Below are 19,255 nucleotides of genomic sequence, written 5' to 3' on the forward strand. Positions count from 1 at the left end.
CTTCCCCCTTCCCGTGTTTGGCTAGATAGAAAATCAAAATCAAAATAAGATTTGGGAGAGAAAAATAAAAGATTAAAATATCTTCCGAAAACACACGCTCTGCCGCTCTGGTCTCAGCCATTCACTCTCTCTCTCTCTCTCTGCCTCCATAAACTTGAGCTGAGCTAAATTTCAGATATTAAATGCCTTACTGAGTATGCTTACCTTGACATACTCACTTCCGGTCTTTACTCGGCGACTGGAATTTATCAAAATCTCCCACAGTAGAAGCAGTGTAGTGGTAAGCTTCTGTCCATTTTTGTTATCTGCATATTTTGAAATTGTAAATGCAGAAAGATAATCACTTTCTTCTTAAATTATACATTTTGTTCTCTGGGTTTCATTTTCTTGCTATTTTGTCAATAATTTATTCAGGTATGTGCTGCAAAGGGTCCAAGACCCAGGTACCCAAGAGTCTGGAAAGCCAATAAGAGGATTGGGACCATTTCCAAATCGATTAAGCTTGTTGAGTCTGTAAGTTTTTTATTCTCTTTCTTTCTTTTCTTTTAATCTCTGTTTCCCATCTTTGTGCTTGGTTTTGAAAAGATAATTTCTTTCGTAGATTAAGGGATTGTCAAATGTCAAAGAGGAAGTTTATGGGGCCCTTGATTCTTTCATTGCTTGGGAATTAGAATTCCCTCTGATTACAGTGAAGAAGGCATTGAAGACCCTTGAGAATCAAAAAGAATGGAAGAGGATAATTCAGGTTTGTTTTTTGTTCTTCATTCTGTGCTCAGCATCATGAATAGGTTCTAATTGTTAAATCTGTCACAAATCACATGTGGGATTGTAGGTATCAAAGTGGATGTTAAGCAAAGGTCAAGGAAGAACAATGGGAACCTATTTCACACTATTAAATGCTTTGGCAGAGGATGGGAGAGTTGAAGAAGCTGAAGAGCTATGGACAAAGTTATTCTCACAGTATTTGGAAAGCATGCCTCGCATGTTCTTTGACAAAATGATTTCTATTTACTATCGGCACGGCATACATGACAAGATGTTTGAGGTATTTAAATCCTACCACATTTATCTTTTCCATGGTTCCACTGCTCACTTCCATTAGTATGTACGATTATCTTTTGCAGAGTACAAATACTTCTTTTGGAACCAAAGCCTAAGGACATCATATCATTCATTTACAGATTAGGAACACTTCAATATTTGAACCAATCTATAAGTATATTGCGTATAGTTGTTGCAGAATTGAAGTTCCTGCAAATTATATGGATTTTGGTTGAGAAATGAATTCAATCTCCTATGCCCTAAAGGCCAAATGTCATGCTAGTTTGTGTAGTGAATCATCTGTGTTTCATGCACAAATGAGTTTTAACTTATGGCAAAATTTCACTTGTTGTAGATTTTTGCTGACATGGAGGAGCTTGGGGTCCAACCGAATGTTTCAATTGTTACAAAGGTTGGAAATGTCTTTCAGGAGTTGGGTATGTTGGACAAATACCATAAGTTGAAGCAGAAATATCCACCACCAAAATGGGAGTATCGGTACGTCAAAGGAAAACGTGTTAAAATTCGAGCAAATTATGAAAATGATGGTGCTGAAAAAATGCCGAGTCAGGAGAAGGAAACAGTCCACAGCTCAGAAGAATTGTTAGAAGCTGAATCAAATCCAAATGAAGATGTTGTTGTAGCTGAGGAAGGGGACCAGAAATCAAGTGATTTACTCGAGGAAGCTGAAACAAGTTTAGATGAACTCACGATTGAATCTAGAACCCCTCCTTGACCAGTCAGATATATCAGAGGGTTGTCATGTTTTACTTCTCCCTAACCTCACTTCTAATCGTTATGGGATGTTTGTCTGGTGAGAAAGGAGGCAAAACGAACTCGGCTTTGCTTTCTTCTTTTTGACATGGAGCCGGAGATATTCAAAATGTGATGTTGTCAGGGAGAAACTGTCGGGTCCACCTTGTTTCTCTGATCTGAGCCATACAAATAAAAAAGAAGCCGTGAAGGAAGTGTTATAATTATGAAAAGCAAACATTCTAGGCTATGCCTGTCCTCTTGATGACAAATTTATAAATCGTCGTTGAGTAATATCACAGTTGAGCCAGCGAATCAATAAAAACAAACATATCACATAACTTTGCCTTACGATAGGTCGGTGTTTGTTTCACACATGGAATTGAGAGTTCACGGCGTAATTTTTGAAACCGTTGAAAAACCAATGATCAAACTATAATCTGACACCTGCTAAAATCTGGGCAGGGAAGCAAGTGGTGGGATGTTTTTGGTTTAAATCTGGAGGAACAAAATCATGTTTTTGAGTCTCACTCTTTGAGTCATTCGAACATCCACCCATTTGCATTGCTTATGAGTAAATTTTGTTCCAAGAAAGACGTGAATTAGACGAAGAAGAAAAAATAGTCTAAAAATTTTAATAACTGAAAATGGGTTTAGAACCCACCTTTTTTAAGTATCAAAACTAGGATCTTCCAGATTAAAGATGGGCACACGGTAACTATCACTGTGGTGGCTGTTTGAGTTCTTTCACCGAATAACGGACAAATGAACAAACAAAGTAAACTAGATAAAATTGTATTTGTTTTAGTCCTCCTCTGAACCTTCACCTTCTGAGCCTAAGACTTGTTTATCCACAGTGCCATTTGCTGCAGGGCCTTTCTTTTTTGTATCGTGTTGTTCATCTGCCTCATCTTCGCTGTACTCACTCTCATAATCTTCGTCATATTCCTCATCTTCATTCTCTTCCTCCTCTTCAATCCCATCCTCCGCAATTGGTCCCTCTTCTGCCACAAAACCTCCCCGTGTACCAGCCCGGGTACGCTTCAAAATCTTTATCTTCAAGTTTGTCTTTCTATCACAACCAATCCAAGAGTCACACAAGCAGTAACATGTCAAATTGTAATTCCCCTCCACTGGGGCCGGTAACTTCCCTGTTACCAGTCTAGACCCACTCTTCACCTTCTCAACTGCTTTTTTGACAGCAGCACTAGTCTCCTTCATATTTGCTCCTGAACCCTCCATTGTTTCCTCAATTGCCTTGGAGGCAGCAGTAATAGCTGCAGTTTCATCCATGAAATTGACCTTCTGCCAAAACCAAACATTATTGGAGACACTGTCTGCAAGCAAAAACCAGAAATTTTCTTCCTTGTGAAACGGGAAGTACGGGGCATGGGGAAGGGCACCAATCAGGCCGTTGGCACGTTTTAGTGTCACCCAAGCATGAACAGTGACAATGTCACCCTCTTGTATACCCTCTTCACCTTCGGTCTCACATTTGACTTCAATTGATATCGAAGGCATTGTTTCCAATACCATTTCAACATCCTGTACTTCATTGGACGAGAATCCAGCTGTTTGAGAAAGTAGCTCAGCACGATCTTGCAAGGACATGTCCTGAAGCTCCTGCAATACTCTCAGCTTCTGCAAATTCAAGAAGAAGAATTATTAAAGCTAAGATCAAAACACAAAAAGACTAGCTGGGAGAGAAAAGAGAAGATCAACACAAAAAGGGAAACAAACCAACATGAAAAATTATTACAGAATGAAGATGTGCTGCTCATTCAGTCTCAGAACGAGAGATTCACAGAATAATTATTTGTAAACATTAAACAGTTGTATTCCAGCATGACATTGTCCAAAACAAGTCTATTTACCTTGCGGGCTATCTTTTTTATAACAGCCTCACTAAAATGTGGCAGCTGCAGAAAGGGGGCAATGCCTTCACTGTATCCTCCAGTAGCCTTCCTTGCACTAAGAGGAACAGCCTGCATTATGGCCAATAAAATAACAAAAATCCAAAAATTAGTACAGAATTGTCGAAGACGGTACAAATGATGAGAGAGAGAGAGATGCCTCATAATCAGAAATCTCAAGTATTTGGTATTAAAAAACGAAAGGAGAATTCGCATGATTAGTATATTTGAAAGATCTACATGCTTAACAAAAGTGGATAATGGACTGTCACCTGAATGATACACTGAGAGAGTTCAACCACCCCAATAGCAGGCCTCAGCCATCCCTGCCCCTGAGCATTTCGTGGCATAACTGCCATCTGCATAGAATATAGCTTAAGTAAAACTAGCACAATGTGGCTTCCAAATTTGGTACATTCATCAGAAATACTAGCACATCAATTTGATCAATTGATTTCCAGAAATACTAGCAGCATCCTACCAACTTCTGTACCCTTTGAAACAACAAGTCTATTCACAAAGATGAGTGAAATAATCCAGAATTATTGAAAGTCTGCAACTTCTAAGCAGCATAAGCACTTAATTTAGAGGCTGCTAATAGAATGTAAGACAGGAAATGTAGTGATCACCTTCATCAACTCTTCAAGGAGGCGAGGGGCAAGTTCCAGAACACGTCTAAAATCACCTTGCAAAGATGGGGATAAGGATGCTGACTCCCGAGTTAACTGTGCTTGAATCAACAATTCTGTCTGCATAGAGAGTGGCATAAAGGTAAGCATAGATAATTATCAAAGACTGGAACAAACTTTTCTGGTAATATAGCCCTGTCTTGGAGCACAAACTACCTTTACAAGGGCTGGATGCTGCTTCCAAAACTTTGCCTGCTCTTGCTTGATGTTCTTAAGGTCCAGATTCAACTCACTCCTGACTAGCATAAAAAGCTTCTGAAGGGGTTCATTGTCAGTTCTACGAACTGGAATTTCCGTATATTCAGCAGCCTTTATGAAGACATCCATTACCTTGCTGTATAATCAAGTTATCTCATAAGATCAATAAAAAATTAACAGAGAGCACAGGTTAATGTACACCAGATCCATCAAAATATCAAGAACATATGGATAGGCAAGACATACTTCGTCAACTCTGGTGCCCAACATATGCCAATTGATTACTATGGGAAGATTTAATATATTATGTTATCAAAATTAAACATGAACATAGCTTCTGAATAAACTGAGTACCTGGGAGCCAAAGAAGGCTTCATAAAGTAATAGTAAGTGGACAACGTTTGATGCATAACATAGTTGCCGGTATATTTTGCCGACCTTGAAAGATACACAACAGCTATCACCAAAGGCAATAAAATACAAACACCAACAATCCAGAGTAAGAGTATTCCACCAGATGCCCCATCGATGTGTAGCAGGAATTGAGGAAGAGCTATGCCCATTTGAAACCCCTATTGAAGTAAAGCATCGATTCAGTTTCAAAACATGATTAATTATATCTGATATAGTATTGACAAGGAAACACTTAAACAAAGTTGCAATTCCTCGAATAAATTGCACATTACCTGCCTGCCATCTGGATGGCCATATTTTTCAAAATTCTCACGAGATACTGGATCTGTCAGAGCCTGATAAGCCTTTGATATGAACTCCACAAAATAATTGTGGGCCTCTGAAAAAAGGAAAATTTTAAACTGTTAGTGTATACGTACTACTCATAAAAGGCCCCATCTTTCCTTCTATTTTCACTAATCAGGTGACAAGCATGCATAAACTCAAAAACTAAAATACCATCAACCTGGGTCTGGATTTTTATCCGGATGGTACTGTATAGAGAGTCTCCTATATGCCTTCTTGATTTCTGAATCTGAAGCACCGGGTTCCAGTCCAAGAATACTGAATGGCTCGAAAACTTGGATCTGAGTGAATTTAAAAAGTAAAAAATGAAAAGATATCCCAAATGAAATTCACCATTCCATCATTCTAAGGATGAAGATACGACATTGGAAATCTCATATGAAATCCAAATTAACTGAACTTTAGTAGCATGGAAATGTAAAACATGGGCAGGAAAACCATACATAATCACATGCCTTCTATTAATGCCTCAAATTGGATTGAAATGCTTACCTCACGATTCATATTTTTGATGTAATAAACCAGGATTATCATGATGACCCAAAGCAGTACTAATGTCAAGTTGCTCCATGTTGAGAAGTTTGAAATCTGCAAAAGTGACCACAGCCACATACATTTAGACCATAGTTAGATGGTTTAAAACAATATTTTGGAATTTTTCCTGCAATGAATAAATGGACAATAGATTTAAGCAACAATGGAGGAACTAACCCTCTTAAATATTGACCTCCGGTACTTTCCTGACCGAAAGCACTCAGAGCACTGGCAGTGGATGCTCTTTGTTTTCTTTGATGCAGCACGACATAACTTTGTTATTGTATAAGGCACTAGAGGCAGGGCCATTATAGTTAAAATGAAAATTGGGAACAAAGCGCTATTCTCTTCCGAAGCAGCCATGGGGGAACCTGTCTATACTACTCGTATATAGATATTATGCCTGCAGAATTGATTTTGGTTAGAACAAATCAGTTCTCAGAGAGCTGTAGACAAAGTGGCATCTACAAGCAGAGCACGTAGATTGTGATGCAAATCTGAATTTCAAAACACCTCCAACGCAATGGCATCAAACGAATGTTGGATAGATTGGAATTCATGATTATACCGCAAAAAACATCATTCACACAAGAAATTTGAGTTCCCTAACGGAATTTTAAAATCAAAATCAAAATCAGAATTAGGCCATTAAAAAACTAAGACCAATCAAAAATTAAAGAAGGTCGATAATTCAGCGAAATTATGACATAAAAAACAAAAAACAGAATCCTATGATTGTAAACTTGATCAAGTCAATGACTGAGTACTCATACGCACGGGAGGTAGCGAACTCAGACTCAGTACAGCCAATTCAATACTGATAGCTGATTAACCTAAACACACGCAAAAAATGGCGTACCAAAGCTTCAGCAATACATAAATCAACCCAAAATACACGAGAATGGAGAATTAAATTAATGACAATTATCGAAATTGTTACAAATATTCAAAACGCATGCGTACCAGTTCATGCACACAAACAAAAACAGCTCATACAGAACTTAATCAAAATTCAGAGAACTGAATTTCAAATACAAAATCTCGAAAAAAAATTATATGGTAGAAAGATATATTGCCTGGAAAAGGAAAAACCAGAGGTCGCGATCTGATTCTGAGGCACTCTGTCCGTACGATGGCGCGACTTCAGAGACAGAGAGAGAGAGAGAGAGAGAGAGGTTGAGCGTTTTCAGATGGGAAGACGAGCTTCCTGGGTTTTATTTGGTCATACTCTATCGGCCTTTCCTAGCCCAAAATGGTTCTTTTTGTCTAATGGGCCTATTCTGGCCCAAAATTGTTCTTTTTGTCTCAACGACATGTCGTGTGCGTAAATTGAAACTTGCAACGTCATCCCAATTATCTCTCTCTCTCTCTCTCTCTCTCTGGTCTGGAGCCTCATCCTCAAGGCTCTCCCTTTTCTTATACACACACTTCGACAAATCCATCGACAGCTGAAAGGTCCTCATTCATGGCCTCACCAACCGAGCCAGCACACAAGAAGCAAGCCAGACCCATAACCCACTTGGTTCACTCCACCGCAGCCAATCTCCTCTCTCTCTTCGCCTCCCCAAAAACGACGCCGTCGACCCCGTCAACAATCCGCGTCGCTTTCCTCTTCCCCAACTCGCCGAAACCACTCGCCTTCCATTCGGCTCAACCGGACTTCAAATCCGCAATGAAGGGCGCGGAGTCCTCGTCTGAGTCAAACTCGGGGTTCCCGTCAACGGTCAGGATTGCAGGGCTGAACTCGAATATCAAGGGTGGTGGGCCGGCCTTTGTGGGCCAGGTCTTCAGTATGTGTGACCTCTCTGGGACTGGTCTCATGGCCGTCTCCACCCACTTTGACATACCCTTCATTTCCAAAAGGTGCTTTTTTTAACTTTTACTAGGAGTAGCATTGTTTTGCAACAATGGTATTTTGTTTTTATTCTTTTAAAGAAGTTAATTTCTTGCTCGGTTATCATGTATGTATTTGGACTTTCAATTCAAATTTGATAAAGATGCTGTCTTTTACAAGAGCTTCTATATTGATTTTCTTTTTTCATGGCCTGTACTTGTAGAACTCCTGAGTGGCTCAAGAAGATGTTTGCATCAGTTACTAATAGTGAGAGAAATGGCCCTGTGTTCCGTTTTTTTATGGATTTAGGCGATGCAGGTATAGTTCCAAATAAACAACTGATTGGTTTTATTGGTTATTGGTTACGTTGGACTTATAGAAGGAAATGAATGCAACCCAGCCAAATTTTCACAACTCCACTGGCTATGGTATGCTTATAATTATCCAATGGTAATCCTGCTTGATGTGGTTGTCCTTGGTTGTTCTTTATTTTGTTTTTTTTTTTTTTTTTTTTGTGATATGTTTCTCCTCGCTGTTTCTTTGAATATCATTCAACTGATCAAATTTGTTTCTATAAAGAGATGACCTACATTCTGACTGAGGTTGTGTTCTTAGTTACATATGTGAAACGGCTGAATATTCCAAGTGGTGTGGTGGGTGCTTGCCGTCTCGATTTAGCATATGAACATTTCAAGGTAATCCCCGCTTGTACTGTTGTACAGTATGTAAGATAGATTTAATAGTTGCTGTGGTTTTCGCATTGGCTTAATTGCCCTTCTGGCATCATTGGAACAACAATGCTAAGACAGGTGCATGCGTCATTGCTGTTCTGATTATGAAGTAATGGATAGAAAGCATGCACCTGCGTCATATTTTGGATGTGCCACATTATGGATTTATTAATATTTATATTGCCTTTTTTGAGAACTTTTTATATTAGTAATTTCCATGGTATGCTATGCTCCTCTTTGGATTAACTAGTAAGTTGTTCACTATCTTGTATGCAGGAAAAGCCCCACTTGTTCCAGTTTGTTCCAAATGAGAAACAGGTATGCTATTTCAAGTGATAACCATATTTCATGATGTGTTAGGATTTCTTAACATTTGTTGCTTCTACAGGTCAAGGCAGCTAACAAACTTCTCAAGGCAATGCAGCAGAATGGCAGATGCAAAAGGGTTGACGGAGTCCCAGTTTTTAGTGCTCAAAACTTGGATATTGCAATAGCAAGCTCAGATGGGATCAAATGGTGTGTTCAAATGTTTTTTTCTCTTGTTTCTGGTTTTAGAATTCTGATACGTATATTCCCTGCCTATTTAAAATTATATGAATGATTTCCGCATAAACAAAAAACCAATAAGTTTCTTGAAACATAGGCTTAGAGTTATTTTTGAGCAACCACATTCAGATTTTGATTTTCAATAAAAGAAAATTAAATTATATGAATGATTTCCGCATAAACAAAAAACCAATAAGTTTCTCGAAACATAGGCTTAGAGTTATTTTTGAGCAACCACATTCAGATTTTGATTTTCAATAAAAGAAAATTTCTTCAATTGTCTGTAGTATATGGAAGTACTGTATATCCATTCTTTTTGTGGTTGAAAACCAAAAGAGTTTTTTTGTTATTTTTCAACTGAAGGCCGGTCTTTTAGTGGCATGATTACTTCCATTTTATCAGAACCAGTTTATTTTCTTTTTTGAAGTTTAGTTCAGAATAGCTGATGCTCAATTCCTTATCTTTTGTTCCAACAGGTATACTCCCTACTTTTTTGATAAAAACATGCTTGATAACATTCTTGAGGAATCTGTAGATCAGCATTTCCATTCTTTAATTCAAACTCGGCACATGCAGCGTCGACGGGATGTGATTGATGACAGCTTGCCAGCAGAAGTAATTGAAGAGATGGGAGATAACTTATGGGAGCCTCCAGAGGTACGAAATCACATAGTAAACTATTACTTCGATGGAGCAACTATTTTGGCGGTGCGGCATTTACAAGATTTTAAGATGATCTGATTTTGGATTCACATCATCAATGATAAGCTTAGAAGAATGATTCCTTATTCGTCTGACATAGAAATATATAGATGTATAAATTAAGTTTAAAAGTTCCCAGGTCCCCTTATTCCTGTTCTCTTGTATTGTGTATTTGGTTCGTTGTAACATATATTTCTTGACAGGTTCAGGAAGTAATGGATGAAATGGGGAATCCTGGAATACCTTTGAGTGTCATTTCTAAGGCTGCTGAAATGCAACTCCTTTATGCTGTTGATAAAGTACTTCTGGGAAATAGGTGGTTAAGGAAAGCAACTGGCATTCAACCAAAATTCCCTTATATGGTTGACTCTTTTGAGAGAAGGTACATGGTGTGCCATTGTTGAGTTGATGCATATGTGCGCGTGTGTGTTTGCTGTTACTGAAAACATAGAACTTTACATTATATTTGATGGTCAACAGTGGCACACCATGTACATTCCCTTATATGGTTGACTCTTTTGAGAGAAGGTACATGGCGTGCCATTGTTGAGTTGATGCATGTGTGTGTGTGTGTGTGTGTGTGTGTGTGTGTGTTTGCTGTTATTGAAAACATAGAACTTCACTTCATATTCGATGGTCAACAATATTACTTTTATAACCTAATTTAGTGACCCCTTGTATCTTCCATATCATTGTCGAGCACTTTCATTAAATCTTTCTCTGAATGTTAACTTGGGTGCTTCTGGGTGCTAGAGTTTCAACTGAATTTGTTTTATACCTTTTTAACAAAAGTATGTTAATTTTATTGCAGGAGTGCTGCCTCTTTTCTTAGAGCTTCTCAGTCATCTAACCGCCTTGCCAACAGGGAAGCAGTAAATGATCATAAAGATTCTCTACACTGTAGCACTTCAGAGGATAAATTAAATGATGATATTCAGACCAATAAAGGAAACAAATTAGATCTCCGGTTCCCTTTTGGAGATTGGTTTAGTCATCTCTCGTTGAAGCAAAAGGACCAAACTGAAGAGTTGTCAAAGGAATGCGTAGAGCTGAGCTCACAGCAAAATCCAAACCTTCCTAAGATTACTATGGTTGGCATTTCAACCGGTGAGGCAGGGCAGATGAGTAAAGCAACTTTAAAGAAGACGATGGAGGATTTGACGAAAGAATTGGAGCAGCCGGATGCAGGAAATGCTGGTGGTAGTGATATGAGTAATGAGTTAAGATTTGAAGATAGAGATCCACTATTTGTGGCTAATGTAGGTGATTATTATTCCGGCATGGCAAGGACAGGTTCAGCTAGATGGGTTCGTGGAGGAAACAATTAGGGGGCGCAACTGACAACATTTTTCTTGTTCTTTTTGGGTATAAGTAGAGAGAATACATTGTTAATAGGCCGTGCATTTCTTTTTGCTGGGATGTCGATTTCTTAAACGTCTTTTAGCTTTTGGATGTACCATGTATTTTACGATATGCCATCTGACCACTGTTGTAAAAAGGTTTTCTTATAGAGCATATATGTAATGAAATGGATAAGAAAGTGCCTTGTTTTTCTCTTCTTTCTTGTTCTTTTTAAGCAACTCTGCTTTGTAAAGGTTAAGTATATAGATTATCTCCAATCTATATTTAGATTCTATGCAAACCCAATCGATTTGCAATCAATTGGTGAAGCAAACAGGGGATGGGGTTAAGTAGAAGGTGATATGAGACTGGTTTTGGAGTTTATGGCATCTTTGTGAAACATTTTGGCACGAAGGGGTGAATGAATCAAGCATGGGCCCTCACTGTTTTCCATTAATGGTAACAAAGTGACAATGATCTAAAATGATGTAGATAGCACAAAGGAGGGCCAAAAATGCCTCTCATAATGTTTACTACCACTGCAACTACAAACAGGAAGATAATCATGCACGACAAGAAAATTTTAAATATGCAATGAATTAGAAATGTGGTGTTGGTGGTGGAGATGGTTCCCTTGGTGCTGTGTTGTGGGTGGCCCTTTACAATCTACATCTCCTTAGTGTGTGTGTGACTCTTCTTTTTTCCCACACCATAAAAGCAATGAATTAGAATTTAGAAGGAAGAGTTGAGCCAGCGAGCCCATCAAGAGTGGGTGGTTGTCAGTTGTTGATGCAAGTGAATTCCGCAGAAGCCTTTGCTTTCATTTGATACCAAAAGCATCTTCATGGCCATCACTAATATTTCCTCCTGCCAAACCCATGAGACCTCCTCCTTCCTCTGAGTCCTCTCCTATTCGCCAAACCCACCTCTCTCTCTCTCTCTCTCTCTCTCTCTCTCTCTCTCTCTCTCTCTCTCTCTCTCTCAAGCCGATCTGCCCAAGTAAACAAAATGCATTCTTTTGAAGATCCCATGACATTGACAACGACAATCACATCACTTTATCTTAATCTTATCAATCTTTAAGCGTCCACAAAGACACATACATGAAGCTATATGGTTCATCCACAATCCACATATCTTTTAGTTTTACATCATTACATTGCCTCTCTGTCTAATCTTTATCTATCTAATTTAGGTAGAACAAAAACGCCTTTAGACTTTTGTGCATCTAGCTAAGCTAAGGCTGCCCTACTCTTCAATATCATGGAGATTATTACACTGTAGATAGGTCTCTGGGCCAACTGGAACTTGTTTGAGTTGAACTTGAAAAGGTCCAACCAAATGCCCTTCCAAGTTCCAACCAAACAAAAAAGACACGAAGAAGAAGTATCAGTCACAAATCTTCTTCCCCTTAACGAAGTGAATGGTAGTGATGGTGGTCCCAAATCACATTTTTCAAGTTTTGTTTCCTTTTCATTTGAAGCACCTTCCTCTCCAACTCCAATAAACAATTCTATCTGTTTTCACAAAAACATAAAAATAAAAATTCTTCTCCCTGTTACCTTTTTGTGGGCACTTTTTCCTTCAATTATTTTACTCGACATTTTTGTTCTTCTTCTTTCTACCGACTTGAAATTGTTTATTAGTAGTGAGAGAGTCAAAGATGGTGAGAAGGTCAATTGGTACATCTTTTGCCACCATCATTGTTGCTTCTTTTCTTCACATTCCGAGTTTGCTGTTAACTTGCACATTATGTTCGATCCTTTATGACACACATTTCTTCATGTAGTGCGGTATTTAGCAACAAATATTGATAATTCCCTTTGAAATATGTGATTTCAATACAAAGTTAAAAATACCGAAGTTCCAAAATGCAAAGATTCCCACAATAAAAATAAAAAAAAGCCAACTGTGATAGAAACAATTTCCTTATTCTGTAATCCATCTTGTGAAATAATTAAACAAATAAAACCCATCTTTAACGGCCCAAGATTCCTCAACCCACAACACATCATCAAAAGATGCAACTGAAACATAAATTGAGACACAAACTTGGTATATATAGAGCGGAGAAGAGACAATTCAAATGGGTGACGAAGGAACATCGTCTTTTCCCTTTCTGTCCCTGTCTTTGGGGTTTATGCTTGTGCAGGGCCCACCGACCATGGGCCTAGAAGGATGGTTGTTTAGGTGGGGTTGATGAACGGTTAGGATTCGGTCATCTCTACGCGGTAAAACTTTGGAAGGCCCTGAGCCATCTGAGTGTAGCGTCGCAAACAAGTGTTTTGGGCTTCTTCTTTTTTTTTTTTTGGATTTGTCCACTTGTTATTTTCATTTAATTTAAAGTGCAAAATGCCAAAAAATTTGTCATCTGTTCGGATTCTGGCTGCATCCTAAGGTTGTTGTACCATGTTTTCACTCACGCGCGTTTTCAGTCTCCCTTAGATGCAGGCGCGAAGTTCTGTATCAAACCCCACAATAAATTCTTACCCAGAAAAAGAAAAAGAAAAAGCACGGAATTACTTTTTTTCCTTTATAAGCTCACAATTATTTTTCCTTCTTGTACCTTGCTAAAATCTATTAATATTTGAGATCATTTCCCCAAAGAAAAATCCAATCTAAACAATTTTCCAGAACATTACTCTTTTAACCTTTTTGTTTTATATTTTAATAACTTTTAACCTTTTTTTTTTTTTTTTAATAACTCATTTCACAATATTTTAAGTCTCAATTCATATGATAGTTTTTTTTTTTATAGAGTTATTTACAGTAACATCTCTTGAGGTTTCTTGTATTTTCACAAAACTCCTTTAGGTTTTAAAAATTATGCGAACACCCCCTGAGATTTCAATTTGTTTTCACAAAACCCCCTTTCATTGATTGTTTGTCAAAAATTGATAATTTTATTGAACAAAAAACTTATGCAAATGAGAAAATTAATCTCAATGAAGTATATGCAATATAATCTCAAAGGCCAACTTTGTCATTTGGAAAATGTTTTTGTATAAAATCATCAATCTTTGGATGGAAAATCAATGAAAATGAGTTTTGTTGAAACAATTTAAAACCTCAGGAGGTGTTCGAGAAATTTCTAAAACCTCAAGGGGTTTTGTGAAAAAACCGAAAACCTTAGGGGGTGTTAGTGTAAATAACTCTTCATTATATAAAATTATTATAAATGGAGATGAGGAACTCCATTTTATCACATCTATTCTAACATTAAAAAGAGAAATACCACTAACGACCTAGTTGGTCATATGAAGGAGTTCTAAAACACTTTATATTTCTTACTAAGTTCACTTCAAAGTTGAGCTACAAGCCCCTTGTGAACTTTATTCATTTCAATGTTTGGGATCATCTAAAGTAATAACGGAATCAGCCTTTTATGGTCCATGACGCTCCAAAAGTTTAGGAAACTACATGTGTATTAAGTATTGTGGAGTAAATCATAAATAAAAAACTTTGTTATCTCCCTGATTCTATATTTTCTCACAAACTTCACTCAAGTCGAACTGTAGGTTTTCCAAGCAAGTTTTCATCCAATTTGATAGAATAGATACAATTTTCTCTTCTTCTTTTTTTAACATACAAGCGATATTGGGGAAGGAATTAAACCTATGACATAATGGGTGCACAAATAAATACTCTTACTTGAACTACAAGTATGTTGCACAATAGATATTATTCTTAATGTCACAAGTGAGCTTCAATTCTCCCAATTTCATATGGATCAAGAATTGAAATATCTATTTTAGATGTTGCTTAAATAAGTAAAATTATTGTTGCTTTTCATCTGAGTGGATATAACATTTATTTTATGAATGTCCATGAAATTTTGAAAATTTTAAACATGAATCAAAATAGATGTAGATGTAAGTGCGAATAATCTATCGAACCACACTCCCTATTTGTAATGAGAATGGCAAAATATACTGTATGCAATATGTATATAATTATTAAACCGTGGTGTATATTATATATAAACACCTTGATAATATAATAATAGAGAATAGTTTCAACCAATTTCCATGAGAGTGTGTGAAATTAAACACAAGCCCCATGCATGTAGACAATCTGGCAGCCATGGTTCTCTCTTCTTCCTCTTTGCCACACCAACCCTCGAACCTTTCTTGATGTGTAGGGCACACGTAGGCCAGTTGTAGGGCATGCTCCACAGCGGTATGTGCACGCACACCATGTGCTTGTATAGTTGTTTTCATGCTTATACATAGCGAGTGAGAGGACGAGTTCACACACACAACCAATCAGATGTGCTTGTACGGCCCCTGTTTGACATTTTTATAAAAGTCAATGAAAAAGGCACAGCTCTCTCTCCTCTCCTCCCCTCCAAATCCATCAAAAACCCCTTCCCTCCTCTCAAAAACCACTCTCTCTTTTTGTTTCAAAAAATGCAATGCCCTTTGCTTTTTTCTTCTTTTTCACTTTCTTTTTGGCTTAAATTAATATAAAATATCAGTATAAATAATTAACAATTTACCAAGTCAGTGCTCCACCATTTCCTCTCACTACAATCTATCTATTTCCATGTCTATGTCTAAGTCTGTGTTTGTGTCTGCGTCTCTCTCCTCCCCCTAGATTTTACTTCTCACCCAAAAGTCAGCGCCGTCCTTTGTGCCTCTCTTTCCTTCTCCATGTCTTTCATTTACCCAACTGCTTCCTCAAAATTGGCCTAAAACAGTACAAGCAGCAGCAAAAGAACACAGAGATAAGATTAGGACTGGTGGGTTTGGTGAGAGTTTCAAGAAATGGCAGATGATTGGGATCTTTACGCTGTGGTGAGGAGTTGCAAATCAGCCACCCACAACACCACCACTAACACTTCCGCCGCAGGCGCACCCACAAATCCCATTACCCCACCCTCCGCGGAGGAAGAAGACCCCTTTTGGGATTGGTTGAAATCCGAGGAGGAAACTGACCCATTATTCTCTTTCCCTAATCTCCTCGAGCCCAGAGCCAATGCTTTCCAAGAGCTGCAACAGTTTTACGAACCCCTTTTGCCCAACCCCACCACCACCAACAATCCCAGCACTAACAACACCTTTGTTCCTCCTATTATTCCAAATTCCCCCATTATTCCTGACTTTGGAGGATCTGCCAGTAGTGGCCAACATCACCTACAACAGCAACAGCATCATTTTCTGCCAACCAACACCCCCACGAGCCCTCATTTCAACCCTGCCATCTCCCCTCCTGGTTTTGGAGGATTCCATGGCCAACAACAGCCGCTTCTGCTTCCCAAACCAGAGACTCAAATTCTACCCCAACAGCTCCCAACGCAGCAGGGTTTTATGAGGCCTCAGGCCATGGTTCCCGCTCTTCCTCCTCCTCTTCCTCGTGTGCCATTCACCATGCCAATCAACTCCCCCCGGCCAAGAAAAAGGTATATTTGCAGTATAGATTCCCTTTTATATTGTTTCTTCTTACTCACATGCTTTTGATATCAACTGGTTCACAGGAAGTGCCAGCAGAAAAGACAGGTTTGTCAAGTAAGCGCAGAGAATCTCTCCGCCGATTTATGGGCATGGCGTAAGTACGGCCAAAAACCTATCAAGGGTTCTCCTCATCCAAGGTAAATTAGGTTAATTTCTCTGCAATGATTTTCCTTTCCTTTTGCGATTTCCTCTCTGAAATACCAAAGATGCTTCTTCTTAATTTTCTTTTTCCCTTCTCTTTTGGCGTCTCCACAGGAACTATTACCGCTGCAGTAGCTCCAAAGGATGTTCAGCGAGAAAACAAGTGGAGCGGAGCACGGCGGACCCCAACATCTTCGTCGTCACATACACAGGCGACCACAATCACCCTCGTCCAACGCATCGAAACTCCCTTGCTGGCAGCACCAGAAACAAGTCATCAGCGACGGCGGGTCAAAACCAGCCCATAAACAATGACCCCGGTTCACCACCAGCCCAAGCTGACCAAGACGCTGTTGCCAATAACGTCAATTCTGACAATTCACTTGACAAAGAAAATGAGGAACTTGATGAGGAGGAGGAGGAAAGGGATGAGAACGAGATCGAGGACGAGGACGTGGAGGAGGACGATGTTCTGATACCGAACACAGCCATGTCGGATGAGATATTCTTGGGGCTGAAGCAACTGGGTTGTACTAGTTCTAGTGGTAGCGGGGGTTCCCTGGCGGCAGGTGCTTCTGGTGATACTTTTTCGGATCAAGAGCCGTCAAGTTTGGGGTCTTCTTGGGCTGCTGCTAATCGTTCCTCTGCTGCCGGAGCCACCGTTGGCGGAGGCTGCTAGAGCCGACAAGTTACCGTTTGCGGAGGCTGATAGGTTTTTGGTTTAATCTTTTGTTACCGTGTTGGTTCTATGAGAAAGAGGGGCGGGAGGGATTCTTATTAGATTGTATGTAAATAGATATAGAAAAGAGTCCCTTCCTTCTTCAGCCTATAGGGAGTTTTCAGCTTTATTTTTCTCTCGTTGTAAATTGCGCATATAAAAGGTTTTTTTTAAAGGCTAATTTGTTGTGGTGAATGACAAAGAAAACTGTTTATAACGAATTTACAGACTTATACCATATTCATGTTAAACTTATATATACGTGTAAGGATGTGATTAGTAATATAATCATTAGATATAATATTCATAACGTTACACTTTACATGCGGTAAAAAGAGTTTCAAGCACACGTTTCATGTCAATAAGAATAAAACTATTTATAACTGATTTACCGACTTATACCATACTTACGTAAAACTCATATCTATGCAGAGAGGTATGATTAGTAACATAATTATCAGATATGGTGTTCATAACGTTACACGTGCTAGAAAGTCTTTTAGGCACATGTTTCATTTTGACAAGTGTTTTTTTTTTTTGGCACCAAATTATAACCAATACACTGACTTCTATATATCAAATTCACTTAAAATTCATCCACATGGATAAACATAGTTAGTAATATAATTATTAAACATCCTCCCCTTGGTCCAGAAAAATAATTTAGGCACACGATTTTGGTGTTATATATGAAAGACTAGTTTAAGAATGTGATTTTAGTATATATATATATATATATATATATACATGGATCACGACGTGGTATGATGTTGACCATTGGTAGTTCGTTCTTACAGGTTATGCACTTCATTTGGAACAATTTCTTACAGGTTACACTTGATTTCATCTTTCATTAATGATTTTGTGAAACAAGCCCATTATTTCGATGAATTCTAATTTTATTTTTCTCTCTTGTTAATGACAATATCTGAATCAATTAATATCCTAATTAATTAGAGTATCCATGTGAATGAATTAGGAAGTGCTTTGCTCTGTCAACAGTTTGACTATGCCAGGTCAGCACCAGGTAAATACAGAAACTAGCACTGAGTAGTTAGAACATAAAATCTAATTATAATTTTAAAAACAAAAACAATATTTTAGACAACAAATGGGTATATTTATTTATAAATCAAGTGGGTGTAAGACAGTTGTCGATTTCCACGTAAGGTAGGGTTTAATTTGTCAGACCGTGACCCGCTCCGGTTCAGTCGCCTTCATCACGAGACAAACACTAGATCCCCTTTTTGTCTGATGATATAATGGGGACAAATATAGTTGGCTTCTCGGGTCAAACATTTTTTCCCCTCTCTGGATATAATTATGAGAGTGGGTCAAATGTATTTTATTCAGGGTTTTGTCTTTTACTTAATCTCGAAAAATAATATTGTGTATGAACAAAAACATAATAAATATCAACAACAAGGGTTGGCTGCAGAAAAGAAATACTAGGTTTTAAATGGGTGAAGCAAGTTGTTGGGTTATTGTATTCGAGAAATATGAGGATGACCCTGTCAAAAACAAAACGTGTAAAGTCATTCTTTTGGAATAAAATATAGGGTCTTTGTTTATTAAATATTATCTCTTACTAACCAAATTAAAGTTTTGTTAATCATTTGATTATTTTAGCTAAGCTAATATTAATTGGTTTATACTCTCAAGCCTCATTGATTGTGGTATTCTAAATTTGTATTCGACCTCTTAGCTCAAATTTGTAGTATACAAATGGAGGCTCACTCATCCCAAAACTTATACCTAGACTCTTTTACCACCAGCTTTTTTACATTTTATCTCTCCAGGATATTGCAGGCCTCGATTTGGGCTTATGATGATGTTTTGATCCATTATCAAGTTTATATGTTGTTGGGCTTCTGTCCCTACAGGATATTGCAGGCCTCGAAA

At 38.2% G+C, this 19,255-nt stretch overlaps 4 protein-coding genes across 4 annotated transcripts; 3 read left to right on the forward strand and 1 right to left on the reverse strand.

Annotated features, from left to right (window-relative positions):
• The first annotated feature begins 22 nt into the window (after positions 1–22).
• EMB1417 (Pentatricopeptide repeat (PPR) superfamily protein) lies at positions 23–2,044 on the forward strand. Its single transcript, XM_021971155.2, has 5 exons — positions 23–280; positions 415–513; positions 602–745; positions 833–1,045; positions 1,397–2,044. The coding sequence occupies exons 1-5, from the start codon at positions 197–199 to the stop codon at positions 1,775–1,777; spliced, it is 921 nt and encodes a 306-aa protein (XP_021826847.1). The 5' UTR covers positions 23–196; the 3' UTR covers positions 1,778–2,044.
• A 364-nt stretch (positions 2,045–2,408) lies between these two features.
• On the reverse strand, positions 2,409–7,112 carry LOC110767572 (dnaJ protein ERDJ2A). The gene is made up of 11 exons (XM_021971152.2): positions 6,964–7,112; positions 6,065–6,290; positions 5,846–5,941; positions 5,514–5,634; positions 5,281–5,387; positions 4,949–5,166; positions 4,553–4,730; positions 4,337–4,456; positions 3,980–4,066; positions 3,669–3,779; positions 2,409–3,435 (listed from the first exon to the last, which is right to left on the reverse strand). The coding sequence occupies exons 2-11, from the start codon at positions 6,248–6,250 to the stop codon at positions 2,599–2,601; spliced, it is 2,061 nt and encodes a 686-aa protein (XP_021826844.2). The 5' UTR covers positions 6,251–6,290; positions 6,964–7,112; the 3' UTR covers positions 2,409–2,598.
• Positions 7,113–7,246: 134 nt separating this feature from the next.
• Positions 7,247–11,259, forward strand: LOC110767573 (Tic22-like family protein). The gene is made up of 8 exons (XM_021971153.2): positions 7,247–7,750; positions 7,945–8,039; positions 8,337–8,416; positions 8,729–8,770; positions 8,841–8,968; positions 9,475–9,655; positions 9,904–10,082; positions 10,512–11,259. The coding sequence occupies exons 1-8, from the start codon at positions 7,353–7,355 to the stop codon at positions 11,026–11,028; spliced, it is 1,620 nt and encodes a 539-aa protein (XP_021826845.2). The 5' UTR covers positions 7,247–7,352; the 3' UTR covers positions 11,029–11,259.
• A 4,289-nt stretch (positions 11,260–15,548) lies between these two features.
• WRKY27 (WRKY DNA-binding protein 27) lies at positions 15,549–17,541 on the forward strand. Its single transcript, XM_021971157.2, has 3 exons — positions 15,549–16,442; positions 16,518–16,631; positions 16,750–17,541. Exons 1-3 carry the CDS (start codon positions 15,808–15,810, stop codon positions 17,312–17,314), a joined length of 1,314 nt encoding a protein of 437 aa, XP_021826849.2. The 5' UTR covers positions 15,549–15,807; the 3' UTR covers positions 17,315–17,541.
• Positions 17,542–19,255: the final 1,714 nt, after the last annotated feature.

Source organism: Prunus avium, chromosome 2 (genome assembly GCF_965620075.1).
Source record: "Prunus avium chromosome 2, drPruAviu1.hap1.1, whole genome shotgun sequence".
In the NCBI taxonomy this organism is placed as follows: Eukaryota; Viridiplantae; Streptophyta; class Magnoliopsida; order Rosales; family Rosaceae; genus Prunus; species Prunus avium.

Coding starts and splice junctions, on each gene's coding strand:
- LOC110767573 (XM_021971153.2), top strand. CDS start 7,353: ATGGCCTCACCAACCGAGCCAGCACACAAGAAGCAAGCCAGACCCATA. Junction 8,771..8,840: donor TTGTTCCAAATGAGAAACAG/GTATGCTATTTC, acceptor TTGCTTCTACAG/GTCAAGGCAGCTAACAAACT. Junction 9,656..9,903: donor ACTTATGGGAGCCTCCAGAG/GTACGAAATCAC, acceptor ATTTCTTGACAG/GTTCAGGAAGTAATGGATGA.
- WRKY27 (XM_021971157.2), top strand. CDS start 15,808: ATGGCAGATGATTGGGATCTTTACGCTGTGGTGAGGAGTTGCAAATCA. Junction 16,443..16,517: donor TCCCCCCGGCCAAGAAAAAG/GTATATTTGCAG, acceptor ACTGGTTCACAG/GAAGTGCCAGCAGAAAAGAC. Junction 16,632..16,749: donor AAGGGTTCTCCTCATCCAAG/GTAAATTAGGTT, acceptor GCGTCTCCACAG/GAACTATTACCGCTGCAGTA.
- EMB1417 (XM_021971155.2), top strand. CDS start 197: ATGCTTACCTTGACATACTCACTTCCGGTCTTTACTCGGCGACTGGAA. Junction 281..414: donor ACAGTAGAAGCAGTGTAGTG/GTAAGCTTCTGT, acceptor TAATTTATTCAG/GTATGTGCTGCAAAGGGTCC. Junction 514..601: donor CGATTAAGCTTGTTGAGTCT/GTAAGTTTTTTA, acceptor TTTCTTTCGTAG/ATTAAGGGATTGTCAAATGT.
- LOC110767572 (XM_021971152.2), bottom strand. CDS start 6,250: ATGGCTGCTTCGGAAGAGAATAGCGCTTTGTTCCCAATTTTCATTTTA. Junction 4,731..4,948: donor AAGCCTTCTTTGGCTCCCAG/GTACTCAGTTTA, acceptor TTGATTATACAG/CAAGGTAATGGATGTCTTCA. Junction 3,436..3,668: donor TAAAAAAGATAGCCCGCAAG/GTAAATAGACTT, acceptor TTGAATTTGCAG/AAGCTGAGAGTATTGCAGGA.